Genomic DNA, 15,135 nt, shown 5'->3' with positions numbered 1-15,135 from the left:
CAGCATCCACATCGTCACCAATTTTTGTCTGAATCCTTAGGAAATACCGCAAGAGGCACGAGCATGGCAAGGCACATGTCGTGCGACAGACTGATCCTGGCACAAGAGAAGAGCGGGTGCGGCTTGCTTGGTGGGGCGTGGTGAAGATGGCAGCAGCAAAAGTTGACAGTTCAGGAGGAAGGGGAAAACCCCTCAGCTAAATCGCCCGGGCATATCCTGGGCTTCCACCCGCACACCCGCCTTTATTCCCTTGGTCCCATCACTCTCAGTTAGCCCCTGCTCTCATGGGCGCTATTGTCCATGATGTCCCGGTCGGTGTGTGGGGGCGAACCCCCTTCCCCGACATTTCACCCCACATTGCTAGGCCTCTTGGTCCTGAAGAGAGGATGATGTTTTGCTGTCTACACTTGGTGCCTCGTAACCTAGCAAAATGCTAAAAGACACATTTAAGACACAAAACTGACGGTAAAAACATCAAATAAAAGGTCAATAGGGTTGAGATTTTTTGACACAGACAATTGGTTGGATGGACATCGTCTATCTAAACATAATGTCGATGCATATCTAATATCACATTTAATTACTTTTAGGCTTATTCTAAACACTCATTGAGAAATTAACTCCACTGTATTAAGCATTTATCGACACCAAGCCATATAGAGTCATTTCTTTTCCGCTTCCGGTCCGGCCTGGAGAGGACGCTGGCATTACTTGTTGCCGCTTCTCCGACTGGCTCATTGTACATAGTCTGCTTTTCTGGTGGTCGTGGCGGCTTTTTGGCCGTTGGGTCTGCCCTCTGCTCGGTCCCGGCTCTGCTCCTGGCTTCGCCTGCCCGGCTCTTCCACTGTTTCCTCAGGCCCGCTCCCGTTGTTTGTGGCCGTTGTTTGCGGCTGTGGCTGTTTGCCGCTGCGGTCTTGGTTTGCTTGATTAGCGGCTGCGGTCGTTGGCCGCTGCGGCAAGGCCTACTCGTCCTCCTCAACCTTGGCCTCTTACTCGTCCCTTCGCTCCTGCCTGGCATGGCTCTAAGGTACTCCGCCGCAAGGCTTCTTCTGCTCAATACTCACTCCACCCCATCATGCATCTCTGCAATCAAATCCCACGGACTCCTGCGACGACCCAGATTTATTTACAAACAGGTCACTTCATTCCCGTACTCTGGTCGGCTCAGCGCACTCCCACTCATCGTCCCAGCGCACCTGGTCACAGCAACGCACACGATCGCACCTCCTGTCTGCAAACCCTGGCTAAATCACCTGAGTTCATCCCCACCATACAAAGCAACATCAAGCTCACCCTGTTCAATACCCGGTCCCTCAACAACAAAAGCCTCATCCTGAACGACTACATTCTGGAAAATAAACTGGACTTTCTCTGTCTCACTGAAACCGGGCAACAACCTCTGGACTACTTCTCACTCAACCTCACTACACCCAATGGATATTCTTACATCAATAAACCACGCTCGGAGGGCCGAGGTGGTGGAATTGCCGTAATTCACCGACAGGACATCAAGACCAGCCTCATCTCCATCTCATCTGCTCCATCATTTGAACACCTGGCTTTTAAACTCTGGTCACACACAGTCAGTCATGGCTGTCGTCTACCACCCTCCCAAACCACACCCATCATTCCTGTCTGACTTCTCCTACTTTCTGACCCAGCTCTGTTCCCTCTCCCCCTCAATCCTCCTCCTCGGTGATTTCAATATCCACATGGACTCCACTGACTCCACAATAACCACAGACTTCACTGATTTACTCACCTGCTTTAACCTCACTCAACATGTCAACTTTCCTACCCATAACCATGGGCACATTCTGGACCTTGTCTGCTCGACTGGATTAATTTTGCACCATCTCTCTGGCTCCGACCTCACCCTCTCTGACCACTTAGCCATCACTATGACCATCAACATCCCCACCCCAGCACCAAAGCATTATCGCACTATCAACTTCCGTAAACTAAACGCTCTTTCACCTACCTCATTCTCATCCACCTCTCTGAAAAAATGTCCACTTCTCCCTTCGTTGACCTCCACACCCCTTCTGACCTCATTGACTACTACAACCACACTCTCTCCTCCTGCCTTGACCAGCTTGCGCCTATAAAAACCAAAACAGTTTCTTTCTCCCATTCTGCTCCCTGGTTTACCCCTGAACTCCGCCTGATGAAAACTCGTGCTCGCCAACTTGAAAGACTCCGCAATAAAACAGGTCTCACAATTCACTCCCAAGCCTACAAGGACCACCTACAACACTACAAAGATGCCCTCTCCCGCGCCCGCTCCGCCTACTACTCTCAAATTATCCACTCTGGCTCTGGAAACCCAAAAGCACTCTTCTCTACAATAAACAAACTCCTCAGCCCCCTGGACACCACCACCCAGTCATTCACAGTAGACAACTGCATCTCCTTCCTTTCATTCTTCCAAAGCAAAATTGACAACATCTACAGCAGCTTAACCACCACCGCACCTGCTCCCCCTCAAACCACCTGCCCCACCTTATCCTGCCAACCCCTGTCTCAGTTCTCCCCAGACTCCCCTACTGACCTCTCTGAACTCATCGGAATGAAAACTGCCACCTGCACTCTTGACCCCATCCCCTCCAGCTTTGTCAAGGCCTCCCTTCCTGCTCTCTCTCCACTTATCACTGCAACAATAAACTCCTCCCTGTCTACAGGCATCGTCCCACCATCCCTCAAAATTGCTGCTGTTACCCCCATTCTGAAAAAAGCTGGACTCAACCCTGACACCCTAAACCTAAACAACTTCAGACCCATCTCCAACCTACCCTTTCTGTCAAAAGTTTTGGAACGTGCTGTAGCCACTCAACTTAAACATCACCTCTCTGCCAATAACCTGTATGAAACATTCCAATCCGGATTCCGCTCCAACCACAGTACTGAAACTGCTCTCCTCAAAATCACCAACGACCTTCTCCTCTCCTCTGACTCCGGCAACCTCAACATTCTCATCCTCCTCGACCTCAGCGCCGCCTTTGACACCATCAATCACACCATCCTCCTCACCCGACTTGAAACCACCTTTAACATTACCGGCACTGCCCTCTCTTGGATCAAATCATACCTCTCCGACAGACGCCAGTTCATCTCCATCAATAACTGCAAATCCCCCACTGCTCCCCTCCCCCAAGGTGTCCCCCAAGGTTCAGTTCTTGGCCCCCTCCTCTTCATCCTGTACCTGCCCCCCCTTGGTCACTTAATCCGCCGTCATGGTCTCCAATTCCACTGCTTCGCCGATGACATCCAGCTTTTCATCTCCACCAAGTCCCTCTCCACCGCCACCCACTCTATCCTGACAAACTGCATCACTGAAATAAAATCCTGGCTTCAAATCAACTTCCTCAAACTTAACTGTGATAAATCTGAAATAATCATCATTGGCCCAAAAACGCTCACCAAATCCACCCATAACTTTGCCCTCAACATCGACGGTTTCCCAGTATCCACCTCCCCTCACATCCGGAATCTTGGCATCATCTTTGACCAAACCCTCTCCTTCGACAAATACACTAAATAGATCACAAAGACAGCCTTCTTTCACCTGAAAAACATCGCCCGTCTCCGTCCATCCCTCTCCTCCACGCCTTCATCACCTCCCGTCTGGACGACTGCAACAGCCTCCTCTTTGGTTCACCCTCAATAATCATCAATAAACTCCAATACATTCAGAACTCCGCTGCCCGTCTACTCACCCATTCCCGGACCCGTGACCACATCACCCCCGTCCTTTACAAGCTTCACTGGCTCCCCATCCCCCAGAGAATCCAGTACAAAATCCTCCTCTTGACCTACAAAGCCCTCCATAACCTGGCCCCATCCTACCTGACTGACCTCCTCTCCAGACACACTCCCACCCGCAACCTCCGCTCTGCTGGTACCAACCTCCTGACCCCCCTCATGCGGACCAAATTCAGATCCTGGGGGGGACAGGGCCTTCTCCATCGCTGCTCCCACCCTCTGGAACTCACTACCTCACACCATCAGAGACTCCTCCTCACTCACCACATTCAAAACATCACTCAAGACCCACCTGTTCAACACTGCATTCAACATTTAACCCACAGCATTTAGCCCCTGACTATCTCTTCTCCTTCTCCTTCCTTTTGCTTTGATTATTTACCTGTTGATTTTTGTCTTTTTGCACTTGTTTTTTTGTACTCTGTCAAAGCGTCTTTGGGCTTCTTGAAAAGCGCTATATAAAATAAATGTATTATTATTATTATTATTTCCACAACAACATATTAGAAACGAACATACATGAAGATAAAGGAATGTGAGGGATTAATGACAATATTAAATGCTATGTTAAATGTTATAACCACATTAAATATCTTGCCAGAACAGAATCTAACAAAGAGGGGAAAACTTCACTCAAACAAAAGGAAAATCAATGAAATTTAGTGACTGCAGATAGAACCTTGATGGGAGAACTCAATGACAGACAAAGTATAGAAAACGTCAAGACCTTTGAGTAGGTATGGATCACGAGCATGGGCTTGCTCAAACTTTAGGATTGCATTGGGATGATCTCCAGCACGAAAGAATGTCTGAGCCATGCTCACCAGAAGGTCCACACAGTCCTTCAGCAATGACTTTCTGTCCAAAGAGCTAAATGAGACAAGTGTAAAAAGGTCAGGTCATGAGGAAAAACCATTTAAATAAGAGGTAAGTCAACTTTACCAAAAATATTTATCACCACGCTTTTTAAAACAAAATAGGACCGCGGGTGCTGAAGCTCACCTTGATCAGGAGTAAGAGTCACTCAACCCTCCCCCCCCCCCCCCCCCCACAGACCCCTCTTAAACCCTGATTTTTTTTTGCCACGACCAAATAAGCTGGTACGCATTTTGCTGACCTCTGAAGGATGACACTGATATTTATGAAATCTTCAGCATCGTCCCACAACCTCACAGGAGGCTTGCCCCTCGTCCCACAGCCTGACAACTCCCCTACCCCTCCTCCCAACTTCCACATTCCTGCACCCTGCCAACAGCACCTCCTCCCCATCCCGAACTGTGTGGACCTTAAACAACTGAAGCCTTCACCCTAAACTGATGGATCTCTCAATCCAGGAAAGTGGTGATAAACTGGAAATCATCTGTTTAACAAAATCCTTCCTCACAAAGGATGTCCCTGACTCCTCCGTGTCTCTCCCTGGCTAATGTCTCCTCCGGTTTGATAGGCCTAAATGTACCATACCCAGTGGCATAATGTTTAGAGCATTCTCTCTGAGTCAGGGGTGTGGGTGGTTCAAACCTTGGCCGAGTCACACCAAAGACTTTTTTTAAAATAGGGGCAATGCGCCTGGGGCTCACCTGGTCTAACCAGGGAACCACTGTTAGGTGTCGATGACCCACAAAATATGTAACGGTGAAAAAAGTTAACACCTATTTTGAGGGCCAAGCCCCTGATTTTTTCATGCCATGAACAAGCTATAGTACTTCACGGGTGATGAAGGTTGTGGCCAAGTTTCATCGAAATTGTGTGTGTAGTTTCAGAGAAGAGAGCAAACACCTATTTTGGGGGATGGGGGGGGGGGGGCGGGAGTCAAAATAACCCCCATTCACCCCATTAATGAGCACAGATTTTGATGAGGTCAATACACCTTCATTATGCATCTGGTATGAAGCTTGTGGCCAAGTTTCATCAAAATCATGTGTTTGGTTGAAGCGATAATGACAATGTCTTCGGCCTCACTCACTGCTTGATCACATAAGCTCACCGGACTAAAGTCCAGGTGAGCTAAAAACAAGGGCTGATAAAACAAGGGGGGATGTAGTAATAGTTTCTGATCTGCCTCGAGATATTGGCATGACCCAAATATTGGTGAGCTATTAACGTGGAACAAAACGATGTATAAAAACGCTTTTTTATTTTTGCATGCAAGAGCAGTTGAAGGTCTACCTGCACTTTACTTTCCACACAAATAATTTTCAAAAACAATGAAACATTCACTATTTCTGAACATATTACACTGGCTTTAGGAGCCTTTATGTTGGCTGGCTGACATCAAGGGTGGCAGTGTAGCAGCTGACGCACTGTTTTTATACAGTGGACTTGTAATGTCTCTATACAGTGGACTTTATACATTGGAGTTGACTTGTAATTTGGACAGGTGGACATGTTAATGCACAATTTGTATGTCAGAGATCGGTCTTCCTTGAGGCTTATAAACTGCTGGGGAGAGGGGCGGGGGGGGGGGGAGAGGGGGGGGGGGAGTATCAAGTACATTAAAAAAAACTAGAGAGTTGATAGAACACTTTACTCCAAGCAGTTTTGAGAAACAAGGACGTGCCAAATTTTATTGATCGGGTACCAAGTACTGCTAAATGGAAGGATTTTGAAAGTTGCAAAAAGGCGATTTGTGCTCTCGTGTTCAAATATATAATTCAATTCAAATAAAATAAGGATTTTAAAGGTTGTAGAAAAAAACGAATGTGGAAGTTTACCGCCATCGATGCAGTGTATTTTACACCACCTTATTTAACACGGTGCATTAGTTATTCGTGCCCATGTCTGATGACGTCCTTAAGAACAGGAAGTTTCCTGTTTGGAATGATTTTCAATTTTGTTTGACTGCCAGACAGGCAGACAAGGTAAAAAAATTTTTTATCTCACTCCTCTCTGCACGTTTGTGATCGGGACAAATTCAGAGCCAAAGTACTGCTAAACTACAGGTTTGTTTTCCGATTCATGTTCAAAATATAACATTCAATTGAAAGCAAGTTGTCCCTCGAACACAAACTGACATTTGTAGACAATCAGACAGAGTGAACCAATTGTCTAACACTACTTTTAGCTTTGTGGGCACAGGGTAATTATACATTTTCTCAATACAAAACAATACAGAGACAAGCACAATACATAGGGCTGAGAAACAAAGCTCACCTGAAGGTGGCAATGGCACGGGGATAATCCTTAGCATATGAAAAAGCGTAAGCCTTGATCCACGTACTCAGCCATTCAATTGAAGGGATGCTCTGGATTGTGTTCACAGTTAGAGATGCAACTTCTGCGCCCTTTACGGACAGAGAGAGCAGGCCTGGAGCAGGTAAGATGGATGTACAAGATAACAAAGTAGTGACAGCGATTGTTGATTTGCTTACAGTAGCACCAGGGGCTAAATGCAGTAACTCGCCAAACAATTAGATTTACTTAAAATAAAATGGAAACATGCACAGTGCACACAGGAAACATCCATTCCACTCGCCACGTCTCTATCATATTAAAATTTTATTTACTTAAAAGCCATTTGCTCAACTACTTTCAATCGCATTGAATATCCACAGCTTTAACTAAAGTTAACTTTCACCTCCGCCATGTTTGATAACGCACGTGAGATATCCAGCGACCTCAATATCCTGGGAAACTGGAGGCCTAAAAATTGGCAACTTTATCAACGTTGCACTTAAACTTCACATCTCCAGTCAATAAGCATTTCCTTCTGTATCCAATGTCCATTGTCCACCCCATGCATCCTCTCCTGCCCCTCATTCCACCCCACACCCATTCTTTGTCCAAGTGTCCCTCTATCTTGGCCTTCAACTCTGCTGCTTCAACTCTACTGGTGTCTCCCCCTCTCTCTACTGCTCCTTTTGCGCACATGTCTACTATTCGTTTTGCGTCTGTTTTTGTCTGACGTCCTGATCCGTTCAGTGTACTAGCTATTCCAGAAGCCGTGACCATCTACAAAAAAAAAACAAAAAAAAAACTTCAGTGCCTGCTCACCGATAGCCTACAAAAACACAACGAAGGTCTCTTACCAAGAATGGCCTCCAGGGCCAGGGGGCACTGCCGTAGCACCTCCTTGTAACAGGTGATGGCCACTCGCTCTTGACCAGCCTTCCTGTATAGGCCAGCTAAAGTCATGTTGATCTACAGCGCACGCAAGTCCACACGCCATATAATCCTTTAAAAGTGTCACTGAGCCAGTGGCTCCCCTCTCACCCAAACAATTTGTACATTTCATGGCAAATCGAGGCAATGACGTAATTATCTTGGCAAATTTCCAACCTTCTTGCTCTGTACTTGGTGCAGGAGAAAAATAATTAACGGTTTTATCTAACAAAGCAGCATACAAATGAGCTTTACATCAGCTTGCAACCACGACATATTCTTGTCACATTTCTGTAATAACCGCAAAACCATCAATGCTCAAACAGGTTCACCTTGGGAGTTCTGTGTTTGGCGGGGATAGTGTCCAGTGTAGCAATAGCATCTTTATCCTGTTTCATGTTCAGGTAACACTCCGCCAGGTGGTATTTTATCTCCGCATCCGAAGGCAATGTCTGAGAATGTTTCATAATTTCATTACATGAGAAAACGAATGATCTACAACAAATCATAAATTGCCTGCAACAGTAAGGACGTACATTAGCTAGTACATCCTCTATCCAGCTTAAAAGCACACAGTACTGTGAAATATTTGGCTTCAACTTTTTCCTTTTTGGCTGTTTTGATGTCAAGTTTCTAAAAAACCAACATTCCCCCCCCCCCACTCCTCTGTAAATGTTTCTGAAACTAAAATCAGAATGACCAAAAGTACTCCTCTCTCTGGACACAAGCAAGGGATACGGACAAGATGGCATTCTTCCTCGTGTCTTGAAGGAGTGTACCTCAGAACTTGCTCCCATGCTTGCTCGTTTGTTTTGCTTTTGTTTAAAAACCCAAACTTTTCCTCTTTCCTGGAAACAAACCTTACTACAGCCTATTTTAAAGAAGGGTGATCGTTCAAACCCTTCCAACTACCGTCCTAATGCTCTGACTTGTACTATTTCCAAAGTCTTTGAATGTGTTCTCAATTCCCATTTCCTTAAGCATCTGGAATCTCACAATCTTCTATCTGACCATCAATATGGCTTTTGCAGGGCAAGATCCACCAGTGATATCCTTCTTACATTACGTATGTCTGGGCCTCGTCTCTGAGAGACTTTGGGGAATCCTTTATTGTAGGCCTTGATATCACCACCATCTCTTACCCCCCCCTCCCCCCCCCCTCCTTAATTCACCCCAATTCCACTTTTTTGAAATACCGACTTCTTTCCTAGAAGTCCTAGCAGTGTCCGTGTGTTTTATACCTCTCCCACCCCTCTACCCCCCATTCCCACGCCTCCTCCTCCCCCCAAGGCCTCTCCCTCCCACAGTTCTCCCTATGTCCCTGCTCTCAAATGTTGTACTTGTGTGCTTCCCCCTCTCTCCCCATCTTGTCTCCCACTCCCTTTATTATATGTTTTATGTGTCGGTTTTTATTTTTTTGTGATTAATGTTAGCTCTTACACGAGCCTCGATCTTGTATACAAAAAAAAAAAAAAAATCTCAAAAGCCATTGACAGAGTTTGGTATCGGGGTTTGATATCCAAGCTTCCCTGTTTCGGCTTACCTCCTTCACTCTGCTCCCTCATATCAAGCTTTCTCTCTGACCGCTCTATCTCCGTAATTGTTGATGGTTCAACATCTTCCTCCTTCACTATCAACAGGGGTGTCCCTCAGGGTTCTGTCCTGTCTCCAACACTCTCTCATTTTTATCAATGACCTCCTTTCTTCTACAAATGACCAAATGCACTCGTATGCTGATGACTTGACATTACATTCCTCCATGTTTTTCCCATCTGCCCAATCTTCCCTCACTCGTTCTACATCGCGTTTGATCACAGCCACCACTTTAAATTCGGATTTGGACAAGATTTCCCAGTGGGGCTAATGTAATCAGGTTAAATTTAATGCTTCTGTAACTCAATTTCTTCCCATATCTCTATCTCTATCTCTATATATATATATATCTCTCTCTCTAAAACTCCTTTAAACACCCCCAATCTCCTTTGAAAGCTCCACAATTACACCATGTGATACATTCAACCTACTAGGTATTACCCTTACATCAAATTTATCCTGGAATCCACACATTACAAAAATACCTTCGTCTGCCTCAAAGAAACTAGGAATCCTGCTCAGATGTCGAAGATTTTTCCCCTCTCAAAAGTTGCTTCAACTATATAAAGGATTGATTTGTCCTTGTATAGAGTACTGCTCTCACATCTGGGGAGGTTCTAGCTCCACATACTGTACTTATTGGACAAAATGGAATCCAAAGTAATCAGACTTGTCAACTCTCCCAATCTGACCTCAAAACTTGACCCGCTCAAATTGCACCGCAAAGTTTGTTCTCTTTCTCTTTTCTACAAATATTACTTCGGTTTCTAATCCCAATAACTTGCTGTTTGTATAGGTATAGGTAAGCAATACCATTAATGTGACCACGGAATACTCAACAAACCACTAAACGCATGATTATTGTGTCGCCATTGGCATCTCAAGGGTAGGCCGTTATGATGTTTGTTTCTTCCCCACTGCTGCCAAACTCGAACTCTTTACCTTCTTCCCAAACACTTGTGATCTTCCCCTTTTCAAAAAGCAGATTTTTTTTTTACTTCCTCAAAAACTCTTAGATTATTCTCTCTTTCTTCACTTTTCTATGAAAGAAAGAAAGAAAGAAAGAAAGAGACAGAGAGACGACAGATGGATGATAGAATGTCAAGGATTCACATTTGGCATAATGTATTTCTGAAAATACATACATGTGCAAAAAATATAAGGGAGAAAGAACCAGGGGAAAAAAAAAGAAAAAAAAAAAGGGTTTTTCTTTTCCATTTCAGGAGTGAAACTTCTTTAACCTTGACCCTCTTAAACTTCTTTAACCTTGACCCTCTATATAATTTACATGTTATTTATTCTTCAACATTTTCACTCCACCATTGCAGAGGAGCATTACCATGAAAGATGTTGAGGGACATAATCACACTAGGTTGTCTCCCACCAAATATTTCTGGTCCATATTTTAAAACAAGGAATACCGGAATTTGTGTGTGGGACGAGGGAAGGCGCAGCTTGCTGTTTTTGGTCAAAAATTTCTTCTGCTGAAGCACTTGGCGGTACACGGCTTCGGCGTGGCGGTACTCCCTCTCGTGACGAAGTGCATCTGCTTGGTACACAAGTAGTTGGAAGCGGGACACAGGGGGGAGCATATCCCTGTACAGGAAGGAAAACACAGAAGTGTGTGATAGTTCAATTACATACTGTTATATATCGACCTCGGGGCACGGCAAGCTAATATACCAGTTACCCAGAGGGTGTCATGGCAGAAAAGATAAATGGACAAACAAAGTGCCCTGGTGTTGCTTTTAGGGTGAAACGAACAAACTGCAGAAAATGGAAGGGTAATGTTAGCTGTAAGTATTTAATAAACTCTAATGTAATAAAATAATAAATAAACCCTAATGTTAATACACCCAAATAATAAACCATAAGCACAATACCATAAATTAACTGTACAAATAACTGACTTGCCCAAGAATCGAAATGAAACAAGAGCGCAAATTGCTTTGCAATACATGTCCCCTACCGATGTGATATTTTCTAAGTCCAAAAAGGGAATAACTGTGAAAAATTGATAAACGCCCTGAATCTCAAACTTTCTCTGCAACTTATCATAAAAAGGCCATGTACCAAGTTACGTTGAATATGTTAAAGGGTATTTCTTATGTTGAAGGCTCCAGTCACAGACTATATAGTCCTCATCGAGGCCAGGCTTTAAATAAATAAAATGGGGAGAAAAAGTCTGAAAAACCACAGGTGGGACGGACAGGCAGACTGAGAGCAAACCTATAGTCCCCTCCGGTGAAACTGGTAGGGGACTAATAAATATGAACCTCACAAAGAGCAATGCAGCTATACGGGAACTCATGACTCTCGACGTGGAAAATCAGCTTAACTAAGCAGGTCCCACATTAAACCCATCCGGTTATAAATGGGTGAAAGGTTGACAGAAAGCCCCGTTGGTCTTCTCAAAATCTGGATGGTGCGCACAAATATTGAAGCCAACACAGGCAGTCAATCAATAGTCCTCAGAAGGTGAATTCCCAAATCACCGAAGCATAGAGCAGAACCCAAATCAACCGTACCACTGGTAATGAAGAAGGGAAACTCCAAGCTGAAAAGGATTGTTTGGTTGAAGGACAGGAGAGGTTCCACGGATGATAAGCTCCAAAAGGATTTAATGGTCAGGATGCAGATTGCCTTCTCGGAATGGCACGCGAATCTCAGAGATAACAGAGAAGTGCAATGTCCATCAGGCAGGTCCAACGAGTAGTCGTGAGTTCAGCAGAGAAAAAAATTTCTCAAAGGGTAGATACAAGAAGACATGCTGAATCTCCTCCACAGTGCAGCGCACAATGGGTGGGAGTTGAGCCGTTGTGGCAAAAGTACCGGTGAGTCATAGAACCTTCACAGGTTCTCATCAAGAAAACCCAGATTTCGTCTTCACTGTGGTTGGTGGCATTAAACCGAATGCACCACCAGAAACAAACCGTGGCCACTGAAGGTAAGTCCTGAAGGAATGTGGGCCTCTATTTCCTTCGTACTGCCTCTCCTCTTTTCTCCCGTCAATCGTCGCCATCGTTATTGCGACTCTTTTCATCAAGTATGGAAAATAAATTAGCTTCTAGAGTTCTAAAATATTATTATTCTGCAAGCTGTGTAACCGTAACCAATCATAATTAAATCTTAGAATAAGGAACTTTTACCCAAACAACAATCGCAATCTGAGTTAGCTAGAAGTATAACATGGTGTGAAGGGATATCAAAGAATGCCAGACTACTTGCTACCCACAGTCTAGACAGGACTTTGTAATTTGTTCAGGGTGCCGGCGATAACTTCATTACTCTTCATGATGCACACCTTGTGGTCTTTAACATCCACCAACAACAACTCAGCCTACCTGCCATCACTGCGACCACTGACCTGGCCGACTCAACCCTGGGACACCTGCAGATGAAAACATCTATGGGGATATCCATAGCACACACCACCACCAGCGTTATTGTGGAGGAGTTCACATGGTCATCTGTGATATCTATTCCAAATGGCGTGAAGTCTTTACAGTGGGATCAGTCACCTACCAGACAATAATCACCATCCTGTACAGTCATCTCCCATTGATGGCTGCCTCAGGTTATTACAACAGATAACAGGCCATAGTTAATCTCTGCATAGGCTGCATCCAAAAGCTTACCCTCCCGCTTTAGGGTTTGCCAGGAGCACCACACGAAACAGTGGTTCAACAGAGCTCGCAGAGAAAGCAGTCTGGCATAAGCATCTCGGACTGGGTCTGAGATGAGGGACCCCACTGTAAAGACAGGCACCAGTCCTTCTGGTCCTCCCCGCTGCACATCAGTCACCAGCTGGGTCCAGCCACTTTCCAGCTCCAAGACAGGACCCAGTGGCGTGCAAGCAGGCTGTGCAAAGTGCCACCTCCGGAACTTCAGCCAGTACCCTTTGACCTGACCGATTGGGGGAGGGGCTGAACCTGTTTTAACTACAGCATGGCCCGCACGGGTTAACAGTGTCTGGGCTACCAACAGTACATTCTAACCTTTTACCACACCTAAACTGTGTGGGTGAGTTAGGGGTGTGGGTGAGTTAGGGGTGTGGGGGTGGGGGGGGGGAATGTTCCTTGTTCCGGATCAAGATGCTGGACCCAGAACCCAGCTGGTTCCGGTGTGTGTGTGTGTGTGTGTGTGTGTGTGTGTGTGTGTGTGTGTGTGTGTGTGTGTGTGTGTCCTTGGTTGTTATCTCCATCTGCGGGTTTCAGGAGGTGGAACGGAGTCCTCCCAGTACACAAAGTATCCACCTCCTCTTTGGTAAGGGATCACAGTTCATGGACCAAAGCTGTTTAACGTTTTCAGAGTTTTGTTCCAAGGGCTCTTTTCAGGATCTTCACTGAACACCGGATTGCCTCCAGTTGTGGTTCATTTGTGGTAATATGCCCGGGGATGGAGGATGGATGGTGTGTGTATATGTGTATGTGTATGTGTATGTTACCGTAAGTGAGTGGGTTGTCGGAATAGTTTTTTTTTTTTCCTTACACCATAACATTACCTTATCAAAAGCTTTCTGAAAGTCTGGATAAACGACATCAACTGCACTTCCCATACCAACTCATTCAGAAGCTGATTGATAGTTATTGTTATTAAAATGAAAGAGGTTGTATTCGCAAACACCAAATGAGAAACCCAAGCACCAATAATATTTGTTTGACAAGGAATTCTATAAAAATAATAAACAAATAAAAAACGAAAAAACATCAAAAGTAAAAGCTAAACTGTTTTAAAGAATAAACACACTTTGATTGAAGTTTAAAAAGTGTAAAAATTACAATAAAAGGAGCAAAAAGTAAGCATTCATGATTCATAACAAGGCATAAAATTTCTCCATTCGTTCAAAGACCCTTTTCTTACGGATTATTTTCGGCCATGCAGAGGAGCATCCCACCGAGTAAGCGCACGTCCGCGAACAGGCCAACGGCGTGCATCTCCCGCATGTACTCGAGCAAACTCATGGTGGAGTTACAATGGACACCGACCACGCGTACTGTGTGCGCAGCACTGATATGGGGGATGTCAACCGCTGATCTAGTGATAGGGCACAGCACAGGTAATACCAAGAACATTCAATCCATATCCAACCGCTCAGCAACGTTACTCAAATGGCACCTACTCCTAAGGTAAGTTATATTTATTTATCACCCAGGAAAGTAGTTGTAGCAGAAAAAAAATCCAACATTAATAATACAAAGAAATAGAGAATTTAGTGTTTGGTGATTTCAAATTTTAAAATTTTATAAATGGACAGTCACTTCCGTTTCCTTTTCGAGTGCGTAACAAGTTTTTTTTTTGTTAAAACAACCTACTGTGTAGTCACTTAATAACAATTTAATCTGATTGCTCAATTATTTATAAAAAAAAATACTGTAAAAGTGACATTGAAGACAAAGTGAAGCGAACAGCTTATTTTGAGTTATACACCACCCTGTTTCCTCACAAAAACAGGCAAGCTGCATAAGGTTTAGAATTAGATAAAAACACAAGCAACAAAAAGCAGGCAAAATGCATTACAAAATATATAGTCGACAATAAATATCGGTAAAAGCAGACAAACTGCTTTATAAGATATAACCAACGATAAACATCGTGGAAAAAATTAATGTGGACGGAAAAGATAAAATTTGAGGAAAACAATGAAGTGAAATAATTTTTTCGGAAACTTTTATTTAATTA

General features: G+C 44.4%; 1 protein-coding gene across 1 annotated transcript in view; it reads right to left on the bottom strand.

Moving 5' to 3' along the window:
* The window catches only part of ANAPC7 (anaphase promoting complex subunit 7), a 29,713-nt gene extending 15,099 nt beyond the window's left edge, over positions 1-14,614 (bottom strand). Inside the window, exons 1-6 of the mRNA XM_068120545.2 lie at positions 14,317-14,614; positions 10,875-11,049; positions 8,193-8,312; positions 7,788-7,899; positions 6,913-7,066; positions 4,490-4,632 (exon numbers count right to left, since the gene is read on the bottom strand). Coding sequence (XP_067976646.1) covers positions 4,490-4,632; positions 6,913-7,066; positions 7,788-7,899; positions 8,193-8,312; positions 10,875-11,049; positions 14,317-14,528 — 916 coding nt within the window. The 5' untranslated portion in view covers positions 14,529-14,614. The remainder of the gene's footprint in view (positions 1-4,489; positions 4,633-6,912; positions 7,067-7,787; positions 7,900-8,192; positions 8,313-10,874; positions 11,050-14,316) is intronic.
* Positions 14,615-15,135: the final 521 nt, after the last annotated feature.

The sequence above is a fragment of the Myxine glutinosa genome, chromosome 6 (assembly GCF_964187855.1).
Source record: "Myxine glutinosa chromosome 6, kmMyxGlut1.1, whole genome shotgun sequence".
Taxonomy (NCBI): Eukaryota; Metazoa; Chordata; class Myxini; order Myxiniformes; family Myxinidae; genus Myxine; species Myxine glutinosa.
The sequence above is the reverse complement of the archived record's forward strand: the minus strand, read 5'-3'. Positions and strand labels throughout refer to the sequence as shown.